General features: G+C 41.7%; 3 protein-coding genes across 3 annotated transcripts in view; 1 reads left to right on the forward strand and 2 right to left on the reverse strand.

Moving 5' to 3' along the window:
• Positions 1-653: 653 nt before the first annotated feature.
• Positions 654-14712, forward strand: fmnl1a (formin-like 1a). Its single transcript, XM_041956661.1, has 25 exons — positions 654-1256; positions 4825-4908; positions 5285-5371; positions 5469-5542; positions 6370-6453; positions 6547-6690; positions 7257-7365; positions 7601-7677; positions 7761-7854; positions 8151-8225; positions 8333-8443; positions 9789-9938; positions 10036-10137; positions 10916-11546; positions 11651-11775; positions 11864-12066; positions 12172-12406; positions 12486-12554; positions 12639-12719; positions 13082-13211; positions 13303-13466; positions 13573-13674; positions 13758-13853; positions 14059-14173; positions 14289-14712. Exons 1-25 carry the CDS (start codon positions 1071-1073, stop codon positions 14351-14353), a joined length of 3393 nt encoding a protein of 1130 aa, XP_041812595.1. The 5' UTR covers positions 654-1070; the 3' UTR covers positions 14354-14712.
• Positions 14713-19714: 5002 nt separating this feature from the next.
• LOC121620384 (uncharacterized serine-rich protein C215.13-like) lies at positions 19715-20320 on the reverse strand. The gene has a single exon (XM_041956421.1). The coding sequence runs from the start codon at positions 20318-20320 to the stop codon at positions 19715-19717; it is 606 nt and encodes a 201-aa protein (XP_041812355.1).
• Positions 20321-20517: 197 nt separating this feature from the next.
• si:ch211-278a6.1 (SRC kinase signaling inhibitor 1) overlaps positions 20518-27909 on the reverse strand; it is a 40065-nt gene continuing 32673 nt past the window's right edge. The window contains exons 21-22 of the mRNA XM_041957608.1: positions 26437-26574; positions 20518-20603 (exon numbers count right to left, since the gene is read on the reverse strand). Coding sequence (XP_041813542.1) covers positions 20598-20603; positions 26437-26574 — 144 coding nt within the window. The 3' untranslated portion in view covers positions 20518-20597. The remainder of the gene's footprint in view (positions 20604-26436; positions 26575-27909) is intronic.

Consider the following 27909-nt stretch of genomic DNA (forward strand, 5'->3'; position numbering starts at 1 on the left):
CCATGAAACAACTCATGGTAAAAGTTCGTATTAGCTCTCATTAATAATATTTTTGTTTCAGGTTCCATAAATGCCCACTGCACAATTTCGAACATCTTGAATGTTTTATAGACGATATGTTCTGATGATATTAAAAAAAATCCGACGAGACGCGAATACAGCAATCATGCATGCAGTAGTTGACTCCAAACACCGGGGGGCACTGTTGGGCAAGCCTCAACCCTCCCTACCTTTTCACTCAGAACTTACCCAACTCTTACCTAACTACCACATCAATATGGCCTCACCTTAAGGGAAATCAACAAAACAAATGTAACTCCAGGGCCATGCAGCAGCATGAATGGCTTGAGTGTAGTGAAAGTGGATTCATGGTGAAGTTGAAGATTGTGTCCTTTGCTTGTTGGTTTATTTTACATCTGCACCTGCTTTGTTAGGGTGTTCCCTTAACCTTGGACACTCTTTCTGCTTTCTTTCATTCCTGTGCTAACTTATCTTACTGATCATTCCCCTACTGCGTGCAGGGTACGGTTGCCATGTGTATCTTCCACCCTGTCCTCCACCCGAGGTTCTGTTGTCATGCACAGGAAGTTACTCTTCTGCTTTTTAACCGCTGTGGTTTCTGTCTGCGCTACAGTGTGTGTCACACTCCCTTCTCCTTCCTCTAACAAAAAGCGCTGTGTACTTACACACTAGAGGGGTTCTCGGTCGACTAGTGTAGAGAATAGTGAGTGACACTTAGGTGGGTCTTTTCTTAGAGCCCAACAGGCCCACACAAGACTTATACCTTATTCTCTAAGGTACTTGTAGACAGAGAAAGACAGGTTGATGAGAGGACAGATACAAGGATGAATTACCTTCTTTCATTGTCCACCCTGTTCTCAGGACCAAGGCGGATTGAGTAGACCAGAGGCTTGATGTTCCTCTACGCGAAGGCCCAAAGACTCAGTTTGATTTAGGTCTGCTTGTTCTTGTCTTTTGGAGTGATCATATTTTGTCACTCTTTTTTGGAATACACTGATTTCTCAGGAGAAAGGGTTTGCGTAAAGCTGGATTACTTGTGGAGATTAGTGATGGGGAATGCGGCTGCAGGAGGCTTGGAGCAGGAACCGGGTGAAGGCCGGGAGGCCAGGAACTCAGTCGGAGCAGCTTCTGGAATGAGTGACCCCACTCCAACCTTGCAGAAGAAGCAGCCGGCTCCCCCCAAACTGCCCATGCCTCCAGAGGAGGAGCTGGAGGAGCGCTTCAATGTGGTGCTGGTGAGTGGCAGCACAGGAACACACGCTCGATACACATGAAAACAAAGATTATGCATTTGGTATATTACCAATGCCAGCTATGGTTTTGTGGTGGAGGCTACACGTAAAGGCTGGGATAATGATGCACGCACATATGATTCTGAGGCACAGAAAAAACAAACCACATCCAATTAATCAGCTATAATTTGAAGTTGCTATACATAGAACGTATAAGTCTTGTTTTGAACATTTATGCTCTGTGAGTGATTTATGCCGCCAAAACCAATTTGAACTAAATACAGACTGCGCGTGATGCCAGCCTTCTTCCATATGTAGTCTCACAATCTCTTAGAATATCTAAATCCAGAGGACCATTCGTGTGATGGGCACAGAGCGCCAAACTTTACAAAATATCAGCTTTAAATGTTATCGTGCAAAGAGTCACCTGAACTGTCATTTTGCACAATCATATCTGCACAGAAGTCATCAACGACTGCTCCGTTCAAAGCAGGGATTTCACAGTAAAAAAGAACGTTTTCGGCGTACTCCTTCCCTTCACTGTTACATTTGAAAATGTCAGACTTGTAGTAGAGTGATTAGTGCATGCTAGGGCAGCTGGCCTCAAGGGGAAGTTGAGCAACACATTTACATGAGACCATAAGACCGGAAAGCAACTGTTTCACCATTCTTTTAACAGGCTTACAACAGGTTGGAAAAAATAAAACCCTTTGAGAACTCTAAGCATTTGAGGCACATAAAGTATTATCTAGTATCAGGTATGCTGAAGCATATAAAATTTTTGATGTTTGCTATATATTTGCAGTTGAAAGCAATATTTCAATAACAAAAAAGGATTCCTCTAAAGTGCAACATCTGACTTGTATTCCTAACTCGTGTTAATGAGAATTAAAAAGGCTGTAAAAATGAACCAGACAAATAAGACTATTAACTGTGATGACACAGTGCAGCCTTCAGCAGCTCCATTAACATCAATAATGAGCCTGACTTTGTCAACCTCTACATTTTGTCTCAAGTTTTACACCCAAATGGGCTTCATTTACTCTCTGGTAATAGCTTTAGTCTCTGCTCAGTGGTGAAAAAAATTAAATCTATGCATCTTTAAATTTCTATGATGCTCCAGTTAAGTGTGACATCATGGGTGTGGGATGGAGCTAAATCCTTCGTGCTCTGTGTGAACAACATCAAGCGTCCAGGTTCTCTGCAGATGTATAAATAATGAGTGAACAGACCCTGGGCCGTTAACATTAATATCTCTTCTCTGTGACTTCAAACCAGTTTACCTGTGTTTAATTTAAGACAGCGAAGCACAATCCAATAAAAAAGATTATCAGCAGCAGTGAGGAAGATGCTTACCCAATGGCAATTAAAAAGAATATTACAGATCCACTTCATTTGGGAGTTAGTTGTTTGTAATTTGTTTGATTGAACTTTTATTAATGTAGGATGGAGGACTTGTTGAAACTTGTGTGCTTCTTCTCACTTCTTTTAAAATACTGTATTTTGCTTAATTTTATGCATTCTGTGTAATCTATTTGTAACTGTTTTATTGTTTTATGGTGTGATTTGATGCTTTATCCTTTTTTTCATCCTTATTCTACTCTATTTTTACCTAGGGCAGATTAATCCTGTGGTTTTATGCATGGTGGTTCTTTTTTTTTTTTAGTGTCATCCTTATCATCATTATCAAGGGCTCTATCTTTTCTATGTGAAGTATTATTATTATTATTATTATTATTATTATTATTACTTGTTGTTGTGGCTAAAATTAAAAAATAGGTAATAGGTTTTGAAGGGCTTTAACTTTTTATCTATTAATGCCTTAAGAATGACTGAAAAATAGCAAATCTGAAATGGCAACATCCATCCAAATATTCCTTATCTGAAAATGACTGAAACAGTAGAAAAGTTATGAATTTCTAAAGTTTATGAAGGAGAGTCATGATCACATTTTAGCTAAAATATGTACACATCAAACATAAACACTTTCTTTAGGTTAAAATTAAGAGTGTTTCACACACTTTGTTTAAACTTCTTCCACAAATGGAAATGTTGACATGTGAGAATTGAGTAGTGAAGCTTTAGGGTTAACTATTTTACATGTGTATGACATATTGTGCTGAACAAAGGTGGTCTGTGCTATTTCATGCCCCTCAGGCGTGAAGATGACCTCACTTCCTCTTTCGGTGGAGTTGTTTGCGTCTCGGGACTCTACAAGGAAATGAGAAAAGCACTTTTTTTTTCTTCATTTCTACATTGTCTCTAAAAGTAGGGAATTTTTAATTCACGGTGTATCGTGTAAGTTCATGCAAGTGCAAGTGCACACAAATGTCTTTTCTGTTTTTGGTAAGTGTGGTACCCACAATGAGACCCCTCCCCTTGCCCCACCAAGAATGAGACTTCAGCTCCACAGAAGCCAAAAGCCATTTCCGTTTTTACTTCTCTCTTTTTTTTACTAAGGTGGGACAAAAAAAACTACAAACGGCTGCTAAATGCAAACACCGGTACATTAAAGATCAACACCCAGCGCAAACTCAAATGATTAGTTCTGACAGGTAAATAAATACATAAACATTAAGAAAAATGTAACACCGCATTCAGTCAGTGACCAAAGAGAGAGCTTAAACTCTGTAATTAAAGGCTTTTTATTTTACTTCAGTGATTGAGGACCATTCTCCCTCTAAAAGTATCTTTAATAACTTATATTTTTTTCCCCGTGCGAACTCCCCAATTAGGTTCTGAATCATTCATAAGACTTTAAATTAGTGTTCATTAAACCATTTAGTTCTTAGGCTATTTGAATAGGGGAATAACCTTTATATCAGGAGTCATTTCAGTGTAGGTTTGGGCAGTAACTCAAAGTGAAGATGCACTTTTTGGGCACGAATAAGTCAGCTCCTTCGAGAGATGAGTCAACCTGCACCAGACAGGTGTTTGGGTGGGGGCTTTTGATCCGTGCACAGTTGTACAGTCTACAGTCTCATCTTGATAGAAAGTCTATACAAACAGTAGTTATGGTTTATGCTTAGACTTTGAATAAAACGTAAGAAACCGACAAATAAATAAAAATAGTTAGGCGTGGAGAGGGTTGTCTTGCTTTTCTATGTGCTTCATTTCATCTCTATTAAAGGCTGCACTGTGGTGTGAAATTTGACAAAATATCATCACACACAGAGGCTTAAAGGTTAGCTGAATAATTAAGACCAAAAACATTTCTTTCTGACGTGCGTGGTACCTCCTGACAACCATCGATACATGCATGTAAACACTGAGTCATCTCCGCTTCCGGCAGGTAGCCAACACCCTTTTGCTTTACACGGAAGGTGCATGTGTTGGTGGTTGCACAAGCAGGAAAGATGACGAAATGACAGAATGTAATATTTATCTTGAATGTCTTGAATGATATGGAGGTGTTAAGATGAATTGCAGAACAGAAAGATCCTGGAGTGACAATATGACATTTTTGTGGTTTATTTTTACACATTCTTCCATGTAAATTTTATTTGTTCACACATGATTTTTTTTTTTTTTGGATTGAAACAGCTTCTCTCTCTTTTGCTCTCTCTTTCAGAGCTACATGAACTTGCCTCCAGATAAACTGAAGCTGTTGAGTCAATACGACAATGAAAAGAAGTGGGAATTAGTCTGTGATCAGGTAAGCCTTTTTTTTTTCTTTTCTTTTTTTTTTAAGATAATGAGCTGGTTTCTCAACTAAACGTCAGCAAACATCATCAAACTGAGCGGGACTCTTGCACCTGCGCCGTCACGGGGACAAAGTTGACACAAAGTACATAAACACTCAAAGTGGATATGTGGTAAAGTGCTGAGTGCAGTGCGAACACGTTGCAGCACTTTCTGTGGTTGTAACTGATGGAGGCGTCGGCATGGAAACAGAGGGCGGTTTGTGTCTGTTGTGTTTATTAGTGCAGCTTCGGATGCTGTGCACTGGTAAAAATGTCTCCGGTCCAGTCTTCTTTTAGAGCTGTTGATAAAATTTGACACTTGGTTCTCTGTGAATCTTTTGACCCCAGGAGCGTTTCCAAGTGAAAAGCCCCCCCTCAACTTACCTGACCAAGATCAAGAGCTTCTACCAGGATCAGGGAGGGGTGTCTCGCAGGGTCAGTGTTGAGCATCACCCTCCTTTCATATCTGACACATCTTTCATTTTCTATCTGCACATCGATGTCTTGATTGTCGCCTCTTGTGCTTCTTTAGCTGAAGAAACGGATCCAAGAGGCCACCCAGGTCCTTAAAGATTTAGAGATATCCCTTCGCACCAATCACATTGGGTGAGAGGAGAAGTTGTGCTGGGCCTCACTTGATTATTTGATTATTTGCTGTGTAACGTGATTTTATGCAGTTTCTGATGATCCCTTTCACAACTTTTATTTATTTTTATGTTTTAGTCTTTTTGGAATTTTCATCTTAATGTGTATTCGTAACATTATTCTTCTACATTTTTGACGCATGTTTTTTAAAATATATTTTATTGTATTTTAGCTCATCCCGTCTGTGAAAGCACTTTTTATTTAAAGGCTCACAATCAAGTTTGTTGAGCAGTTTTCAAGTCTTGTACATAAATAATGCTAAGTTTACACCGTTACAAACAAAAGCAGGAGCCACGTGTTAAAATATGGCTCCATAGTGCTTCTGGTGGTCGAAACTCCAAAGGGTCCCTTTAAGATAGATGCCAAAGAAATTACATTTCCAGTTATTGTTGTTCATTATTATGATTAGTGGTCAGGTTGAGTTTACTGAGCATAAAACTATCTCACTTTATCGAACATTAGTCTCTTTCCACAAGTTAAAATGAAGTGTAACAGTAGAACATAAAGTCAGCAAACTGTTAGACAGTCACACAACAATAACTGTTCCACCATAAGCTACTGCATTAGACTAAGTAAACAAACAAACCCTTGAGTGCATTAAATCGAACAAAACTGTGGTTTATAGCTTATGGAGTCAACGTTTCTTTTGTAAGGGCAAGATTGTGATTGTGTTTTTTTATCTTTCTAAAGTTGTATAGTTTTGCTTCAAGTGCAATCTGAGCTCAGAATATGTGATATATAATTTTAAAAAAACTTCTCTCAGTGTCTCAATTCTTTATTTCTTGTAGATGGGCCCAAGAGTTTCTCAATGAGCAGAACAAAGGTTTGGATGTCCTGGTGGAATACCTGTCCCACGCACAGAGCGACGCCTCGTGAGTACCAGCAGGGCGTGAAAACTCTCTTTCGGTGCTCTTACAGTGAAATCATTTCTCACCATGGATGCTTATTGTGCATAAACTCTTTAGGTTTGAAGTGGAGAGTGTTGAAAATGGTGGCACCCTCTCAGATAGAGGAAAGCCAGCAGAGAGGTCAATGGAAGACTTGACCAGGAGCTCCAGCAGCTCTCACTCACATGGGATGACCAGAGCTGCTCGTGCACTGACTGTGAGGTAAGAAGCTCCACACATGAAAAGCTTATTGTGGTGCAGCATGTATGACAAACAGCGCTCTAGATCCAGAGATGTTCTGCGAATTATATGAACCCTCAGCCTGTACAGTTGCACATATAGTTAGAAAACAGAGTCATGTAGGGGAGAAGTGGCGTGATGGTGGCATATTGCAGTACCACAGAGGCGACCAGGTGCCATGTCATTTTGTTGAACTGTGTTAAACTGGACCTCATCTGTTTCTTTCTGCAAATCACCATGTTTTTTTTAAATTTTGCATATTCAGATCAAACAAACACAAAACTGTTTTTGTTTCCCTTCTTCTTAAATTTCATGGTCATCTCATTGCTAGACAGCAGTTCCTCTTGAAACTGAGATTAAGATCAACTCAGTTTGCCACATTTCAGCTGTCAGACAGACACCATGCATGTCAGTGCTGAAAGTTGTTTTATTTGTGTAATCTATCTGTACTCTGAGCCTCAACTTCAAACCGTTTGCACACACTTAGTAGCTTCTCTTTTCTTAAAGCATTTATTCACATGTTGATAAAAATCTTCGTCCCTCTACAGAATAAGCTCCACTCTAGGGAACAAGATGCACAAGAAGTCCCATTCATCCAACCAGAGAGACGATGTACATGTGTGCATCATGTGCCTGCGAGCCATCATGAACTACCAGGTAGAGCCTCAACACACTCTGCTACCATTATGGTGCAAAAACAGTCATAAAAATGTGTATTTTTTGCCTATGATTTGACATAATTCCACTTTTCCCCCACTGCTGTTTCATTCAGTTTTTGTCAGTCGTTCAATTTAAAGCCTTAAAAAAAGCTTTATTTTTGTGCACACTATTTTCCTCACACCAAACACACTTTTCCTGCATCCTTTAACACATGAGCTGTTTATGTTTCCAGTCTGGTTTTAACCTGGTGATGACTCACCCACGCTGTGTGAACGAGATCACGCTCAGTCTCAACAGCAGGAATCCCAGGTGAGTGCATGTGTGTATGTGAGACACGGTGTGTGTTACCTGTCTCTCTGTGTCTGTATCTAACCCCTCCAATGCCGCCACAGGACCAAAGCCCTCGTGCTAGAGTTGCTGGCCGCCGTGTGTCTTGTCAGAGGAGGACATGACATCATTCTCTCTGCTTTTGACAACCTCAAAGAGGTGAAATAAGTTCTTTATTAGTAATTTCACCACATTGCAATGCTGCCATTTGACTTTTGCCTGTTGCTCATTCAGTCATACCATTGTTCCAGACTTCCCCTATTTGATTACTCATCTTGTGGCAGACACAATCCGCCCCTCACATGCATGCATGGGGTCATAATTTTAGTATATGAAAGGGTCATGCATGTATTTTTAAGATCAACTTCTTCGTGTAGCTTTTCATGCCCCTCTTGCGCCCCCATTTGGACAACAACTAAATTGCATACTCAGATAAGTTTCTATTTTTTCCTCAGGTGAGCAGAGAAAAGAACCGCTTTGAGAAGTTGATGGAGTACTTCATCAATGATGACAGCAACATTGACTTCATGGTACATCCACAAACCTACACACAACGGCTGACTGTTGCAAATAAAGGGATTTTAATGTTAAATGTTTAATGTCCTTGAGATTTAACTGGCATTGTGTGTGTCTCCAGGTGGCTTGCATGCAGTTCATAAACATTGTGGTCCATTCAGTGGAGAACATGAACTTCCGCGTTCATCTACAGTACGAGTTCACTCACCTTGCTTTGGACAAGTATCTAGAGGTGAGTGTGCATAAAAGTCTCAGTGGTCAGTGTAAGATTTACCAGCAGTGTCTGCAGTTCAGTCATCGTTAAGACTGAAACAGGCAAAGCTGCTGTAGTTGATCATTTCAGAACAACAGTACATCAACTGGCAATGTGAAAACTGATTGAAAATGTGAAAGGGGTTGCTCATAGTGAAGAACCTAAAGAAGATTATCACCTGAATCTGCAGCTCCTCTCAGCTTTATAGTGAGTTTCAGCTCATGTTTTAGCTGTCCAGCCACAACTTCACTTTTCTGATGCCCTCTCAATGCTCTCATAGTGTTTTCAGCGACAGCAGGCAGCAGATCGACACTGTTAACAACTAGCTGGTGAACGTGGTGCAGCATTTAGCAACTGAAGAGCAAGATATTTCCCTTAGGAGTTGGTAGAGACCAAAAACAGCTAAAAGAGATTCAATACTAGATTTACATTTGCCAGAAACACGACTGATGAATGATATTGTTGCTCTGTGACTGTTGGATGTAAATAAACAACTGCTAATAAGCTTGCCATATCAACTTGAAGGTGATAATGTTGGTTATGACTCACTGCAATTCTCACAAAATTCATACATTTTTCTGTATGTCATCCAATGAGTTAACAATAAATTGTGGCATCAACTCGGTCAACCCTATCAGCCTTCCGCTTCCTCATTTAGTAGGATGTTGACGCTGCATGCTCATTGAACTTCCCTCTCCTTTTTGCTGATGATAACCTGTTTATAACACATAATCAATAAGCAATGCTTGTTCTATATAAAAAAAATCTAACCACATAATATGAAACAATTAGTTTGTTAATCAAGTATTTGACTGACAGCAAATTAATCTGCAACTGTTTTGATAATCAAATAATAATTTCATTTATTTTTCAGGCAGAAATGCCAAGAATTTTCTGTGTCTAGCTCTCCAATTGCAATTGAAGAGCCAGATATTGGCTGCAGACAATTTGCATTTTGTCTGTATTTTCTATCATCATAAACTGAATATCTTTGGGGTTTTGACAAAACAAGACATCTGAAGTTGTCACCTTGAGCTCTAGGAAGTTGAGATTTCATACAGAAAATAATGAATTGAAAGAGAAAATGATCCGCAGATTAATTGATACTGAAACTGTTAGTTGCAGTCTTATAGCATTTACTGCTAAAAACACAAAGTAAATCTGACTCTTTATACAACATAATTTTCAAATATCTCACATACGTTTCTGTAATTTAAATATATTCTGTAAATTTTTATCTAAAGGTTAACCTGAATTAATCCAGTCAACACAAGTTATGATCTCTCCCTACAATGTGTCATCATTGTATGTGTTTGTGTGTTAGCGTCTGAAGCAAACAGAGAGTGAGAAGCTGCAGGTGCAGATCCAGGCGTACCTGGACAATGTGTTAGATGTAGGAGCGCTGCTGGAGGATGCTGAGAACAGAGGAGGGATGCTGGAGCATGTGGACGACCTGCAAGAGCACAACGCACAGGTCAGCCAAAAAAAAAAAAAAAGGAAAAAAAAAGGAACAACAGGAAAGCAAGAAGAGGCTGTGATGTGATGCTAAAGCGATGTCATCTGTGTTGTAGCTGAATGCCCGGCTCGAGGACATTGAGAATCGGACTACAGAGAGAATATCTGAACTTGAGACTCAGCTCATGCAGGCCACCAAGGAGACTGAGCTGCTCAAAGTAAGTGCTGCTCCATGACAAGTACAGTGTTAACAAGATTAATCAGCCAAGCAAGGTGTGACATTCTCGAAGAGATTAGCTGTAATGAGGTCAAAAGAGTGGCAGTTCATTTTATTTTAATAACCTTAATATGAAAGTAAAATCTAATCACCTTCAATTTGAAATAAAAAGATGAGAGTATTTGCACTTGTCAAATAATCTGTAAATGACCTTCCATTTTAGCTATGTTAGCAGTATTGCCATTAAATTTTATTCAGACATTCAGAGTAATAAGAAGGTGAATCCTAAAGGTTTTTGGTGATGCTCTGATTTTGCCTCCTCGACACCAGAAGGATGGCGTTTTTGTCCCAGACTGAAATATCTCGACATCTATAAGATGGTTCGACATTACATTTTGTGCAGACATTCATGTTCCCTTGAGGATGAAGTAATAATGAAGTGCAATTGTAATGGTGATTCTCCACCTTTTTGTCCAGGGCCAACATAAGGTCAAATTTTATTTTGCCCTACACTTCCAATTAAAACTGTCAACTTCAGCTGTGCTTTTGGTTTGTGGTAATTAGCAAATGTTAGCATGCTTAGATACTAAACATTACCTGTCATTGTGAGCATGCTGACGTTAAAATTCAGCTCAAAGCACCTTTGTGTCTAATAACAGCCTCACAGAGCCACAAGCATGGGTGTATATTCTTGGTCTTGTTTAAGAACACCTGAAGACTCTGTGTTATATGCTCTTCATGGAGACACGTGCTTCTGCATTTGTCTTTGCGTCCAATAGGAAAGCCTGCGAGACTCCTGTTCCCAGGTTAGCGCGTTGCAGCAGAGAGAACGGGAGCGAGAGCTGGACAGGGAGAGGGAGAAGGACAGGGAGCACCTGGGCACCTCCACCCCTCAGACGTCTTCAGAGCTGGAGCAGAAGATCCAGGAGCTGCAGGACAAGGGGCTGATCCGTCTGGGACGCAGCGCCTCCGGAGGTCTGGACATCCAGGTCGTGCCTGTCACAGTGGTTGAATACGTCCAGGCTCCAGCCTCAGCCGCCCAGCCCAGCGCTCTGCACTCTGCCACTGACTCTGCTTCCCCACCATCCAGCCATCCTGCCTCTGCCCCTGCGCCACCTCCCCCTCCCCCTCCCCCTCCACCTCCACCTCCACCTCCCGGTGGTCCAGCGGCGGTTGCTTCTCCTCCTCCACCACCTCCTCCACCGCCTCCCCCAGGAGGTTGTGGCGCTGTCCCACCTCCTCCTCCTCCACCTCCCCCTGCTCTTGGAGGAGGTCCACCACCTCCTCCTCCCCCACCTGGTGCCGGACCCCCACCCCCACCTCCTCCGCCTGGTGCTGGACCCCCACCTCCACCTCCTCCGCCTGGTGCTGGACCCCCTCCTCCTCCTGGAGCGCCAAACACTCAATCTGGTAAGGAGGTTGACAGAGGAAAAGTACTGAAAGCCATCATGAGTTGGGAGCAACAGTAAATATCTTATTTGTTTAATCATTCCTCTCTTTTTCTGTTTCCTCAGGGCTTAAGAGCAAGAAGACCATTCAGACCAAGTTCAGGATGCCGTTGTTAAACTGGCAGGCCTTGAAACCAAACCAGGTGACAGGCACTGTCTTCAACGATCTGGATGATGAGCAGGTCTTAGGGGTACGCAGCCTCCAGTGTGCAGTTTATCCTGTCAGAAAACTGCAGTTTGAAAATACTTTTTTTTAAATCCTGACCTTCTCTCTCTCAGGAGCTGAACATGGACATATTTGAGGACCTGTTTAAGACCAGGGCACAGGGTACTTCATCAGACCTGTCCAATATCAAGAAGAAGGTGGTCCAGAAGGCCCCCAGCAAGATGTCCTTGATTGACCCCAACAAGGCCAAGAATCTTGCCATCACGTTACGCAAAGGGGGCATGAACCCATCTGCTATCTGCACCGCCATAGAGACGTATGTGCTTCATGGAAAATCTGTTGATTGTTGACATTTTTGAGCTATCCTCTGTTCTCTTTCTCATACGCCAACTGGTGTGACTCTCTCTGCTCTTTCGTACAGTTATGACCAGCAGTCTTTGTCCATTGACTTCCTGGAATTACTTGAGCACTTCATACCATCAGACTTTGAGATGAAGCTGCTGATTAACTATGAGAAGGACGGCCGCCCGCTGGAGGCGCTGACCGACGAGGACCAATTCATGTTGCGCTTCGGGAAGATTCCTCGTCTGGGACAGCGAATAAACACTCTCACTTTCATGGGCAACTTCCCGGACACCGTCAAACGCCTGCAGCCGGTCAGTTTGTCAAATGCGTTGTAACTTGAACTTGAACTCTGAACCAGGTGTACTGACTTTGTTTCTACCTTATTCACAGCAACTGAACTCTATCATTGCTGCATCCATGTCCATCAAGTCTTCAACCAAACTGAAAAAGATCTTAGAAGTAAGTAGAGAGAATACGACTGACCCAGTGCTGATGTAGCTCTCAAAATTTGTGATTTTGCATCACCTCATGTGTTCCCTTCAGATTGTTCTCGCCTTTGGCAACTACATGAACAGCAGTAAGAGGGGTGCGGCCTATGGTTTTCGGCTGCAGAGTCTGGACCTTGTAAGTAAGCTTTGGTTGTAAATTTAAAGCGAAAACTTGAAACCATAAGCAATAAAATTAACATTTTCTCACTTCAATACATGCATGCTTTTACTAGTCACAGCTTTACGTGGTCTAGTATGACCGCTAGCAAAATGGAAGCTAATGTTAACAAACTTTACATAGATACGTATTGCTGTGTAACTGACATTTGGTGATTTAATAATTTGTCCATTACTTGTGCCACTGTTACACTACATTTTACCATTATCCTATAATTGTCACAAGCGATCACAGTGGCCGCTGTTAAGCATAAGATACTTGGCTTCAATTAAGAAAAATGTAATAACCAAATCCACTTTATCAATATCTTCACTCTTCAGCTGTTGGAGACCAAGTCAACTGACCGATCGCAGACGCTGCTTCACTTCATCACCAACATCATCCAGGAAAAATACCCAGACTTGGTCAACTTCCACACTGAGCTACACTTCGTAGACAAGGCAGCCCTCGGTACATTCACACAAACAGCCGGGCCGTCCAGTGATGTAGCTTGTGATTTCAATTTGCAGTGGTATTAAACTCAGCTGTGTTTCCTTGGCAGTGTCACTGGACGGCATTCTTCAGGATATCCGCTCATTAGAACGAGGAATGGAAATGACCAAGAAGGAATTCCTGGTCCAGGATGACTGCCCGGTGTTGAAGGACTTCATCAAGACCAACAGCGAGCAGCTGGAATCTTTGATCAAAGACAGCAAGACAGCACAGGTTAGCCCTCACTTCATAGCAAGATCACACACAACTCTGAACAACACCTTATTTCATGCTTTTAGACACATATTTCATGTTGTTGTCTGACTCCATCTCCCTCCAGGAGGCATACGGCTCCGTGGTGGAGTATTTCGGAGAGAACCCCAAAACCACACAGCCTTCCATGTTTTTCCCGCTGTTTGGACGTTTCATAAAGGCCTATAAGGTGAGGATGTGTGGTAGATTTCTGATTTGTCCATCACAAGTGTCACATTGCATGTTAATCATTTTGCCCTTGACGGCACACAGACGGCACAGCAAGAGATTCAGCAGAAAAAGAAAATGGAGCGTGAGAACAGTGAGGAAAAAGAGCCATCATCTCCCAACAAGCCTGGGGTGCAAAAGGTAAGATATTAAAGGTTCAGTCTTCAGAAATTATACATCAGAGGTAGTATTAACTAGCATTGTTTTTAAATGGCTTATGTATTATTTGAAAGGTACAGTTTTCTCAGAAATACCTGATACAGAATTAACCATCATCTAAACTAAATTTGTGATCTCACCCATGCACTTTGATTTCAAATGCTTCTATTTTTTTAACTTTTGCTAGGGGCCTATGATGCCTAAAATGCCCCAGATGGACCTGATAGCTGAGCTGAAGAAGAGGCAGGTGAAGCCGCAGGTACGCGAAGGGAAGGACGGCGCCCTGGAGGACATCATCACAGGTACAGTAACGTGACGCTTCCTGGAGGAGGCACACGGTGATATGTTACGCATGACTGCTGCGTGTTTGATGTCTACGCGCTGCTGAAAGGTGGTACTTTTCTCGTTCTGCCTCAGATTTGCGGAACTCGCCATACAGGCGGACAGATGGTCGACGGCCAGCGCAGCGCCAGGACACTTGAAACACCTCTGGTCCAAGACTTTTTACAGATTTAACTGGAATCACATTCAAGCATACAAACAAAAGAACAAGCTTTAAAATGTTCTGTATATACAGTATATCAAAGTATATAATTAGCCATATGGCAGTCTGCATTTTTGTGAACATTATAGTGTGAATTTGTTGTGTAAATAGAATTTAAGTTGGAACTATTTGATATTTTTAATGAGACAGTCCATGAATTTGATTCCAAAACAACCTTATTATTATTTCTGTGGCGCCTCATGGCTTTGTATGCTCCACATTTGTACGGTTGGTGATTATCAAGTAAAAAACCAACATGACTTTATTTTGAAATAAACCTATTTTTTAGCCATTGTTTCTGCATTGCAATTTTTTTTTTTTACAAAATGTCAAAAGAGGCTCATTATAAAGCAAGATCAGACGTCGCCACTGTACAAGAGAGCTGCACTTTATTGGACACACAATCACAGCAAATTATGTACAAAAGAAGGCAGGTTCAACTGCCTGCTGTCTTCTCACAGGAAAAACACACATTTCTCACAGAATATCATGGCATCCACACTGATAAATTAGTATCTCCAGTATCAGTAGGCTTTTAAATTTATATATCATTATATTATAGATCTATTTTCTGTATTATTTTTGTTCTTATATCACACTACTCTACAAATGGGAGAATCACTCTGTGGAAAGAGTACACCGTCACTGGTGACTTCTCTGGTTGGGGTGCGTTCAAGCATTCTGAATCCTTCTGCAAATTCAACACTCTCTGCCACGATCGTCATCTTTGTCACATAACATCACAGTAAGACTGAACATGCCTGTGTCACAGATACCAAAATAATGTCTCATTCTCCATGTTAGTAAACCTGTCACACACTGTAGAACCGCTGTTCTCCTTCCCTCTTTCTCATTTTTTTGAGAAAACATGTAGACAACATTTTTTTCGACTGCACCGTGCGATTGCTTGAGACTATACATGCATTGTTTTGTATATACCTTTGTACCCATCGTCATAGTTTATTAATAAAACATCTTTTGGACATAACAATTTGTTGAACTCGCTAGGAATGACTCGGCCTATTTACAAGTCAATTTTGTTTTTCTACTTTTGATGCCAAGATTTTTGAACATCCACACATTCATGTAAAAATCTCATATACATACTATAGAATGCAGGTTCATTATAAAAAAAGATATAATGACAAAAGAAGAGATAAAACTTTAAAGTCATACAGTTCCATATAATTCCCTTGCTGCTCCATCTTGGTGGTTTAGCTTAAATGCTACTTAAAGCCACTCGCTGCAAGAACTGGAACTGAATAAGCAACAAAATGTACTTCCACCAGTGGCACTGATTAAGAACCTGTTGTCTCTGAATGCTTTTGCACTGAGCATCCACATTCACATTTCTACCACTCTTGTTCACATGCAATCATGACACAGAGAAAAATTAAAGCCATTTAACTTACTTCTCTCAAAGCAGCAAGGCTCTATATGAAGCCTTTGGGCCCATAAAGTGACCTTTCACAGTAGTCACCACAAAATCTGTGTTTCTGACCATCCTCGACTCACTAATACCAGCTGAATCACAAATACAGGATGGGGTGAAACCAAAAAACAGACCACAGGTACAGAAAACAACCCCTGAAAACAAAAAGATAGTAGCAAAATAAGCCCCTAAGGCACTGGTCCAGCCTCTTACACCTCAATAGTGACCCTTCACATCAGGAGGCAAAGGTGCAGACAAGCTGGACAAGCGTTTTCAGGGACAAGCTTTTCATAAATGAAAATTACATAAAATCTAAGTCCGTGTTCATAAAGAAAATCCTAGAATTAAAAAATGAACTTCAGTGTATATTACAGAGGCTAACTGTTATCTATACAGATATTTTTAAACAAATATAAAAATGTTCTGCGTATGAATAAATAATCTCAGTGTGAAATGTAATATCTCTTTCAATGAATTAAAAAAGAAAAATCTGTACAAAATGGTCACTAATATATAAAACTGAAGAGATGATGACATTTTACAGTATATAATTTAATCTAGGCCTATATATATCACACTTTTCTTCACAATTATAATATCATACACAAACATCTCACTTAGATATATTTATATATGTATATTTCTTCTATGTTTGAGTTCAAGTTTGCATGAGTTTTTCTGATTGCCAGTGGCATCCTCTGTGAGTGTCTTCGACATGCCCTCGAAGCCTCCAGCCATGTTGAAATCACAGCCCACTAACACTTGTCTTGAAAAAAATCATTCCAGAGAGCATTGTCACGCTATTCTGGGAGGTTTCATCTCAGACTTTACTTGGGGAAAGCGGCCAAGCGTGAATACTTCCTTCCCAACGCTCACCAGACGCAAATGCAGCAAATTTAACTCTGAGAGTTATGGATTGGAGAGTGGAACAGCATGAGTAAGTGAATTTCTTTCATTTGACTGCACTCAATATGAAACCCAGGGCTTGAACCTGCCTGGCAGAGCTGCAGAGCACCCGGGGTGAGGCTTAATTCGCTGTGCTGTGAGCTTGCACTTTTGCACAATGTTGGAGCTCGGGGAGTGTTTAGTCAAATGCCACCGCTGCAACCTGACACACTCTGCATTTCAAGTGCTGTGTTCTTTTTTCCTGCAAAAAAAAAAAATGGAACAAGACAATTCTCGCCGCCTCGTCTTTGGGTAAAAGTGTTTTTCTGTCATTGCTGCTGATCTAATACTGTAATATAAGATCAACTGGGTATTTCTGGCAAGAACAAAGTCTTAGAGGCACTGGGAAAAACATGGTAACAGGTCCTTGCAGACAAACAGGCCTTTCTCAAAGGCGAAGAGCACTGCCCTGGTGCTAATTACATGTTGCACACACTGTTACTGTTCATGAATTGAAGCCCATCAAATTTTACCCTAAGATAACCTCAAATGAGGGGTTCTCATTTCACTGACGCTCCACACCAAAGACAAAGCAAAGTGAAAGGGGCAGGGAAAGAACAGCCGCTTAATGGCTCTCTGACTGTCAAGCCCTTCCTCTCATCTCTTTGGGTCTTTTTTATCACAAGCACTCTCAATGGAGACAAGGCAAGTCAAGCCGGCCTTATTAAAGTAGCCTTCAAACACATGTCCACAAACTAATCCCCTCTCCTCATCCTGCCTACTCTTCGACACGAGCCCCTTTGCACATGTTTTAATCTCAATGCCACACACACAAAAGAAAACCGATTTTACACAGTCATTCCTGAGAATGGCTGAAAAACAAAAAAGTCACTTTGTCTTTGACTGTCCATTCAACCCCGTCACCTCCCCAGTGGGCAGCCTTAAGGCAATAACACAGAACAGGGAGCTTCAAACTGGTTCCTTGTGCAGGGTTTACACTTAGGGAATCACTGACAGGCCTTTGATGTGCTTTAAATAATGATAACTTCAATTACTGTCATTAAGGCACAGCAAAGGCCTAACATTCATAAATGGTTTATGTTTCAACATGCAGGTAATAAAACCAAAAGAGTCAACAGCAGTATTGGTAACCTAACAGTATTTCGAACATGAAGGGATAATTTTTTTTTCATTATTCAAGAAACATGCAGCTTTGTGCTTGTCAGAGTTAACCAGATTCACAAGGTCAAACTTAGAGAGAAGGGTCACATGTTTGAGAGGAAGCTGTGCTTGCTTTTTATTTCTATATTCTCCTCTCAGGCTCTTCCAGAGTCGAGCTACATCTGATCTTAATGTGTGCTGATTAACATTCTTCATCTTTCAAACGCTACTCAAGAGCTGAAACAGTGTGATAGATGTTGAAGTGCGATCAATTCACTGCAGTGAAAGATACATTTTGTTCTTGTTCAAAGAAGGTATTATGTTCTACACTAAGACCTGCAAACGGCTGAAAACTTTGGAAGCGGCTTCCTGGCAGATTAAAGTTCAAAAGAAACAAGTGTCCAAAAAAGAAACTATTTGATCTGTCACTCTGTAGATCAGGTTCCTTTAAAGGGTGAAATCATGTTATGATCGATGTGGCATATTCCACCAGAGTGCTCTTTATCACTGGTGCGACTTAAAAGATGAATCATCACACAAGATTGGCTGAAACAAAACCCTCGAAGAGTCTGTGCTTCTACAAACTGCTTAGAAGTGCGTGTGTGACAGGATGTGTGTATTATTCATCACTGCGTGTGCTTGAGTCTTTGGGAAGGTTTTTGATGTCAGGTGCTAAAATGTCAGAGAGATGCTACAGTGGAAACATCCTGATTGTCATAATTAACTAGTCAATACACATATACAGAAATTCAACATTTGTGTACAATTCACCATTTGTATTTTTCCCTTCTGTTTGTGTAACTGTAACTCCTGGTTCTATTTCAAATAGAAATGTGCTGTTATGAGACTCCCCTACAATGTGCTTTAGTGAATACACTGTAAGTCGAAAACTACATCTCCAATTGAAAGTTTTCTATAATTGTTCCTTATTTTTGATGCAAGAATTTCAATTTGCAGGGATGCATATAAATGCTCAAACTGTGTGACATGAAATCAAAGCTGTCAGACAGTGGAATGTGCACTTGCATGAAGCGCAGGTCAAAGATTGGAGAGTGAGTGCAATCATGTAAACTCTTTACACAGTGTGTACAAACGGAGGGAAAAATATAGCACCAGTTCAGAGTTTAAAACACAGGCGATGTAAGTAAATCCACAAATGGCCTCTTAACACAAAACAGCTTGAAACCACAATCATCACCTTGATCTACTTGATTTTTTTTTTTTCTGAGCGAGCTCACACTCTGCCAGGTGATACAGGTCAGTGAGAAAAACATTATCCTGAACACACACAATTACTGGACTCACTTGGTGATTATTGCAGCTCTATTTTCTATGATAAAAGTCACAGTCTAGAAATGATGTCTACGCCACTAACAACCCATTGAGTGAGGGTATACATGAGACTGCTACTGTCAGTAAATCCATCCAGGCCACATCAGCTTATAGCAGGCAGCTGGTTCGAGGGGAGCCCCATTTGTGCGCTCTCTATCTGGCAAACTGGCAGTATGACTGCGTGGGAGGACTGTGGAGGAACTATGAAATAGAAGATAAGAGAAGGAAACTTATCCAAGAATCAGATTGTGACTCCATTTACAGTACAGTACTTTTTGCCATGGAAATATGAAGACTCTGCATACTGGAGTGAGGCCAAAGTAGAGAGGAAAAACAAGACCAAAAAAGTCAAAAAGTCCTGAAAGAAAATGACCTTAAAAAATGCTGGAATTTTCCATTATGTAGTTGTTTTCTCTTTATGGTTCATGATGTGATGGTGCTTGATTTGCTCCCATGTCCTCCTCCTCCTCCTCCTCCTCCTCCTCTTCATCACCGAGAGTTGCCAGGGGTGAAGTCCTTACTGAGAGGCTTGCTGCCACCTTCCTTGCAGCTGTTGAGGCTGGAGTTGTCAAGGCTACCAGCGCTGGGCTTGAGAACCGCAGATGAGAGGGTGAGGGAACTCAAAGAGGTGGGAGAGGAGGGAGAGAGGGAGGGAGTCGGGGTAGTGGGTGAAGAGGAGGAGGAGGAGGAGGAGGAGGTAGCGGGGGGAGTAGGGGATGAGGACTGGCTGCTGGGCAGGGGCAAGGAGGAGGCTCGCTGCTCTCGTAGAAGGCGGTGATGACGGAGGGTGGAGGAGAGGAGCAAGGCCTCGGCGCTCAGGCCGGAGGCAGACAGGCTTGCCAGCAGGGCCTTGGCTTGGCTGGAGGAGGCTGTCAAGGAAGGCATTGCCCCTTCCTGGGGGTACTTCCTCAGGCCAGGGACAAACGCTGCTGCAGGAGAGGGCACTCGGCCTGAGAAAATGCCCGTTTTGATACCAGAGAGATATGGCTCAATACTGCCACTGGTGCTGTTGGTGCGCAAGGCCTTCAGGTAGAACAGGGAAACAGAAGACAGGAAGGGGGAGGGGAGGTTTTCAGGGATCAAAGGCGAAATCATGAAAAATTAAAGTCTTAAAATTGGCTGGGCGCTGTCCCCCGCAGCACCTTCCCTTACCATTACAGTCAAACATGCCCGTGCATGCATGCTTGCACACATACTCGCTCACACACATCCACAACTGCACACAGATTGGGGTTCGGCGTAGATTTTGGAGTAAACACTGGAGATGTGAGAGAAGCTGATAAAGTAAAGGGGGCAGACGGATGTGTGTATCTCTCTAGTCAGGTGAACAGGAGGAGGAGGAAGCTGAAGAGGCTGGACACGGACAGGTCGCTCACTGCTGCAGGGACACAGGTGCAGTAGGTGGGCAGGCCGTGGGATGCAGGGCGGCACAGGTTCACACAGGGTGACGGGGTGGGTGAGGTTGACCGCAGGAACAAGTGTCAGAAGAAACGTGTCGTGGAGTGGGGTAAGGGGTGGGGGTGAGGGAAAGGAAACAGAACAAGAGACAAACACAGGAGATGTTATTCAGGTTGATATCAGCATGTGTGATGCAAGCCATGTGACAGACTGCCATCTACACATGATGACCAAACCACTGATAAACACACCTTCTGTCACTGGGTGCAACACTACGTGACAATGCAAATTACACTGGTGTTGACCACCTTTATTTTGACACTTATTTTAATGAAGTTGACTCATTAAAAAATGCAAAATATTCTGATGGAGACACAGCATCACACATTGTCCCTTCATGTAATGCTGAAAACAGTCAGTAGATGCCACTGTTCCAACAGTCTGAAACTTATGGGTAACACACTCCCAACAGGTATTTGCCCCTCTTTTGCAGGTGGAGCTAAGCCGAATGCATTTAAAAGAAACAGTGTATAAGTTTTCTGTGCAATGAACTAACTGAGCAAAATACACCAAAGTGGTGACACGGTGAGATAAGAGCCAGAATCTGTTTTAAATAACCTTTTTACTGTAAACAATTTTGCACTCTAGGGAAGTTTTGTTTACGGTTTTTATGAGAAGCAACAGAAGCAAAGTTTTTCCTGTGGTTCTAAAAGTTCTGAAATGTGTTTGTTTATGGATTATGGGGATTAGTTCTATATGAAAGGAGAGCAGGTGTGCTAGTCCGGACTCCGCTGCTGGGAGGCTTTCACCTGCTCTGTTGCAGTTCCAGAGCCTGTGCTGCCAACCGTCCCCAGAGAGCGGGGCTGTTCCTTCTGCTTGAGGAACTCCTCTCAAGCCTGGCCGACGCATTTATTCTGGTCTGTTAGCACGGCAGAGCAGCCGCCCTTCATCTCATGCACTCAGAGCTGCCTGCCAAACGACAGCCTCCCAGGATAGGTCTTCACAACCCCCACCTCATGCCCAGCACCTTTAACTTGCCTGTTTTACCGCCAGAAGTAATAAGAGGCCAAATGGGAAATGGAAATAGGGTTTTGCAGTGTGAAAGTGATTCACATTGTCATGCCCTCCTTGATCTGTGCCAAAGCAAACGGGGAGAAATTGTGGCTTTGAACTGTCTGTTCTTATCCAGCACATTGATTTGAGGGATCCTCATGCCTGGAACGCTCTAATGCCTCTGAGTAAAGCTTTAGTGAGCATTCAGCCTGAGCACAGCAGCACAGAGCGCTATCAGAGAGGCTCTGTTAATTTTAACACCCATAATTAACACAGATACCATCAGAGCCAATACTAACAAAAGAACCTGATGCTGTTCAGAAACATGAACATTAGTGTTACTTTCTTGCTCCAATGATCAAGTCTATTTGGACAACATCATTTGCATGGGCATGTCCAGGAGGGTTGCCAGGGGTGTCCTTGAAATCTACCCCTTTGAACTTCAAAGATTGTGAAATCTGATTAGCCACCCCAATCAGCAAAATCTGGGATTTTGTAACCCCAAAACCCAAAATGATGATTAGCTGAATGGCACAATGTTCAGTCAGCCAGCAAATTTTTTCTCTGTGAAAATAAAAATTGGCGACGCTAAATGCAGGACCCACATGAAACCAAAAAGTGGTGCCAGTGCATCATGTTTTAGCTGACTGCAGATGGTACAGAGTGATGTCTTCGAATGTTAAACTGTCCCTCTGGCTGGCTTTCACAACATGTTAACGTGCAACATCTGAACTGGTGGAAAATGTCATTATTGTGTGAATGATGCTAAAAGTATTTGTATGTTTAGATATATTCACATATTAGCTGGGGGTGGGAGGTAGTAGACCACTAAGAGACTACTAAGTGCTGTGTTCATCCCTTAGGTTTGTACCCTGTTCGAAATGCCCTAGAAATGTCAATTATCATTTGGCCAGAGGCAACAAAAGAGGATGCACCATTTGGGACTAGAAGGAAGGTCAACATTTGGGGGTCATGTTAAGGGAATTATATCCAGGAGAGGTTTAAAAGAAGAAAAACCATTACCTTCATCTGTGGGCCAAGCAGAGAGGTCACCCAAGGTGGGCACGTCTGATAGTCAGAACAACAATATCAGTCAGAGGTGTTGTCAGCAGGTGTGAGTTTGAGGGTGAACTGTGCACTACGGTGGCTCCAGTAGGGAACATTGTTAGAGCTTTAGAGCTGTTAGAGAGTAACAGCTCAACGCTGGATGGCTGTGACTGCTTTGACACATTCTGCACAAACATATTCTGCAAAAATAACCTGCTAACTTTTTAATGGTCAAAAAGTTGCACCTCATATTTTATTTTTAACGGCCATCATTAGGATTTCTCCTCAGACAGATCACAGGCACAGTCAGTGATGGGTTAAAAAAACACACCCGCTGAAGTGAACATAGAGTCGGCAAAAGTTCTTAATCAGCTCTTAAAGGCTGTATGCAAGTGAGCCAGCCGCCTTGATAATTTGATGAGATGAGCTGCAGATAATCAGCGTGTTTTTCCCACGTAGTCCATGCTCAGCTGTTTCATCATACTGAATTTAAAATGATTTAGTAGACAGATTTTGCTCCATCCATCTGTAAGCTAAATTATCAGGCTCTGTGCTGTTTTTATTCTTTTGACATTAAAGACATCACGAATGTGACCAAGAACGGGCGATTTCAGGCTTGTGGAAACCAATTAAACAGCACTAGATTCTCAGCATCCTGCTTCAGAAAGGTTCGAATAGGGTGCTAAAATATTTGCACTATTATTTTCCAACAAGTTCATGCTACAGCACATGGCACTGCATGGTGAACAGTTTGCACAAACCCCACAGTGTTCAATATAGACAATAATTCATATTAATAAATTGTTAAATACATACATGAACCAACAATTTGCTAATTAAGGGAATTATCAAAACTAATAAATCTAATAAATCCAGTTTCAAAATTCTGTTTTTATTTGATAATGTAATTTTTTTCCAATGACACTTTTATTTCATGTCAGTTATTTATATCAGAGTGTCATCAGTCAGTGGAATACCACGAGACTTCATGGGTGAGTTTCCTCAATTTTATAATTGTTTGTTTGTTGTTGATGTTTATGGTGCCTGCTGTTGTGATTGTATCTTGAAATGGTTTGCATTAATCGAATCACAAGATAGCTTCCCACGTATGGCACGAGTAAAAACTTAAAGGTAGCAGCTGTGTAGACAGGCACAGCACTTCACATTAATATGACCACATTGGTTGGCAGCTGTATAGTGAAAGTGATCACCTTTCCTCACGAATATCCTGTGCTTGTTTTTGTATGCCAAAACCTCTCCAAACCGCTATCTGTTGGAGTACTAATGGACTACTTGACAGCTCGACTACTCCTCATACAGCCCCGATCCCCAAAAAGTTGGGACACACATAAAACAGAATGCAATAATTTGCAAACAAATTCACCAACAATGGTTTTACAAAGTGTTCCTGAGCCCATGTGGTAACGTCCTTTATACAATCATGTGTTCACAAAGTGGTGAACCTCGCTCCATCCTCGCTTGTGAACGACTGAGCCTTTCCAGGATGCTCCTTCTATACCCAATCATGATACTATCACCGGTTACCAATCAACCTGTTTACCTGTGGAATGATCCAAACAGGTGTTTTTGGAGCGTTCCACATCTTTCCCAGTCTTTTGTTGCTCCTGTCGCAACTTATTTGAAACATGCTTCTTCATCCAATTCAGAATAAGTAGATATTAGCAAAAATCAATGAAGTTGATGAGGCAAAGCATTAAATATATTGTCTTTGTACTGTTTTCAATTGAGCATATGTGAAAAAGGAAATCAAAGCAAATTATCACATTCCGCTTTATTTATGTTTACACAGTGTCCCAGCTTTTTTGGAATCAGGGTTGCACTTAAAAAAAATGCACCAAGACACTAAACTGCCACAGCTGGCAGTTTAGTGTCTTGGTTTTAAGTCAGCTGGTCCTTTGTTTCTTTCTGTTAATAGTCATGCAGTTGTGGTATGTTGGCACCAACCTCCCACACTGACAATTACTGTCCACTGTCCCTCTGAGGATAGCGCTTCCACACATACAGCTTCTTTTCACAGTGACTGTTTTGAACAGTTTGTGGACAAAGAGAGCGTGCCATGTGTGTCACACTCAAATAATGGGATTAATTTTGCTTTCATTACACAAGTGTAGGAATCCACTCTGCTTCCAACTCACAGGGCACGAGAGAGACTGATAGGGGAGGAGTGAAAAGGAAAAGGGGCCAGGGTGTGTAAATTACAGAGTACAGACAGCGGAAGAAGGAAAGAGACATAAAGAAGAGGAAACGTGAAAGACTTTATGGTGGGAAAAAGAGAACTGTCCTCTTCATATTGAATAATCAGTGATTGCCTGCGACTCAAGGGGCGATTATTACATTGCACTGCAAAGATTCCTCCCAATCTTCTCTCAGTCTGAGGCAGCCAAAGCGTCATTACTCTCCCCATCTCTCCAGTCTCATTCTCTCGGCCTAACACATTCATTTGTGTGCAGTCTTCAAGACTGAATTTGTGTCTGAATGCTCTGTCAAACTCTGTGGGGTATGGAGGTTTATGTTCACTTCACTGCTCCTGTTACTTTTCAAATTACATTGACATTAATCTTTTTTTCCCCTGTGCACTGGGATGGTGCAAAAATCTTCTCTTGGCTTTACTGGCCGGACATGCTTCAACAGTTCAATTTCCTCGCCTCCGAAGGCCATCTAGCATCCTTACGTCCAGTGCTTTACCTTATTTTATAACACTGAACTGACAGCATATTTATAGAAAAAAAAAAGGTGTTGAGCCAGCCATCAGGCTTTAACAACAAATGTATAGATAGAGGCTTCAGGAGGGAGTTTGCACCTTTTATGAAATAAAACTTCAGTCATTTTAAGTTTTTAATGCTTGTTAGACTTAAATATAAAAGACAGACTTCAACTAGCTACTGTATTTTTGTAGGTCTCTGGTACGAGGCTAATTTCTCATCTAATCTTTCTATTATGATAATACACAATGTTAAGTAGAGGTGGGGTCTTTTCTATAACTTTTATTGTGTTTAGGCACTATAATTAAAGATTAGCTAAACTGGCTTTAAAGTCAGTTGGTCATGGCCACTGTCTTTTAAAACAAAAAAAAATGAAGACGATATATTTTGAAATGACATCTTGTGTGAAATGCAAGCTGAGGAGTGGAGCATGGTGGGACGTGCAGTTGTTCTGTGAGGCAAGGCGAGGACTGAGTGGAGGTGAAGAGTGATGGTAATTTAAGCTTGACCTGGTGTGTAACATACAGAGGCGTTGCATGGCTATTCTGGAGCCTGTCAGCTTGCAGAGGTTAATAATGCAAACTTTTCTTGCCGGAGGTGTGTGAAGGTGTCACCACCTTTGTAACAAATCATGTTTCTATATGAAGAACAAGGTCAAATTTCCTCGTATACAGTATGTGAAAGAAAAGTTAAAAAGTCTTCCACATCCAAAGAATATTCTGTCCCATCTTTCTTGATTTATAGCCAGCACAGATCATTGCCTCTGCCCCAGTTTCAGAGGGCATGGTAGAATGCAATGTGATCGCCTCCTTCACTTTATGATTCTCTAATGTGTGCAAGCCTTTTTTTTTTTTTTTTTTTAAATGTGAAAAACTGTAATGGCGTTGCTCACCACCACCAAAAAAGGAAACCAATACTGAGAGTGTCTGCACAGGCTCTGCAAGAACAAGCAAGCATTGGCCCTGACAGCGCTAAATATAAATACGATACCTGCTGCTGGTCCTGCATCTTCAGGAAGTCCTCTCTTTTGCCACTTTTATTCTTGTCTGTGCTATTCTGCTGCAGGTGCTTCAGTTTGGATGCAGCTGAGGAGTGGAGAGCCTTGCCAACACTAGAAATATTCCCTCCCTGAAAGGAGAAAAGAGGAGAAGGGGAGGAGAAGTGCGAGTCAGACCTTGGACACACAGCACACAGACGTGTTTTTCATTTTTCCTCTTCAGCGTCTTTAGTTTACGCTTCAGACACACATCAACTCCGTACAGTGTGATTCCAGCAAGCTAGTCTGTCTCCTGAGACCAATGAGGTTTTTAAGATCAGAGCTTGTCGCTGATATAACTGAACAATCCACATTACTGAGGTTCACCATCTATCAGTAGAAAATGACAAAGACGAAAATATAGAAATGCAGGATCAAAACTGACGTTGCGTAGCCTCGCCTCACCGCAGAATCCATGAGATGTGTGCTTAATGATCCTTCCCGCTGAGTTACTCTGTCGACTGTCTCTAATACGCACAAAAATAAATACATATTGAGTCAAATTCCCATCCAACTGTGCCTCTTATGCATACAGTGATGTTAGCTTAAAAGGAAAGTAATAAAAGATTAACTGCGGTAGCATCAAACATTCGATATTTCTCTGCTCGAGTAATCCAAGGTAAAGACACCTGGAAACTGCCAGTCTTCCTCATAAGCCCTTTCTTTTCTACATGTGAATCTTGTAAATGCAGACATACAATATAGAGCATATTCAATGTTACATCCATAATCTAATGTGCTAATTAAAAGCTTAACTGTAATGGAGCTTGAAAGCGGATTGCGCGTCAATGCGAATTTGGTGAGTACACGACTAAACGTTGGACAAGAGTAGGAAGAAGGGTCATGTTGAAATGATGAACGCGGTTGGAGTTGGAGTGATGAAATAATGTGTGAAGACTCTGTAATCTTCAGCCGGGCCCACGGGAAGGCTCCCTGGCTCTACATGAGAGGACTGAAACTCACCATGACAGTGTGACTGTCAAATATTGCAGCCCTGCCCTGAGTGGGAAGCTACGTTCGGAGCAACAGGGAATACTACGCAAGCTGTCAACGCATCGCACTGAAGTGGCAGCTGACACAGAAACGCAATAAGCCTTTTGATTATCACTCATCTTTTGTTGTGTTACGGTCATCTGGAGGTAAGTTGAAAGCAGGCTACTCGCAGTGTCTGGTAATAGAGTTCAACACGTGGTCATCACATATTAACAAGAAGTGTATTAGAAGTGATATTTGGCTTTGGTATAAGAGAGAGATTTCTGTCCTCATACAGGTTCTGAGGAGGAAGATTGATAATGAAGCTGCCTGCAGTTTTTATGTCTTCCTGTGTTCACCAATTCACATTCCACCGAGTAACTTTTAGTGTGTGCCATTAAAATGTGACAGAGTACATAAAATATGTCTTTAGTTAGTTTAAATCCAGCACAACA

This window comes from Chelmon rostratus, chromosome 17 (genome assembly GCF_017976325.1).
Source record: "Chelmon rostratus isolate fCheRos1 chromosome 17, fCheRos1.pri, whole genome shotgun sequence".
NCBI lineage: Eukaryota > Metazoa > Chordata > Actinopteri > Chaetodontiformes > Chaetodontidae > Chelmon > Chelmon rostratus.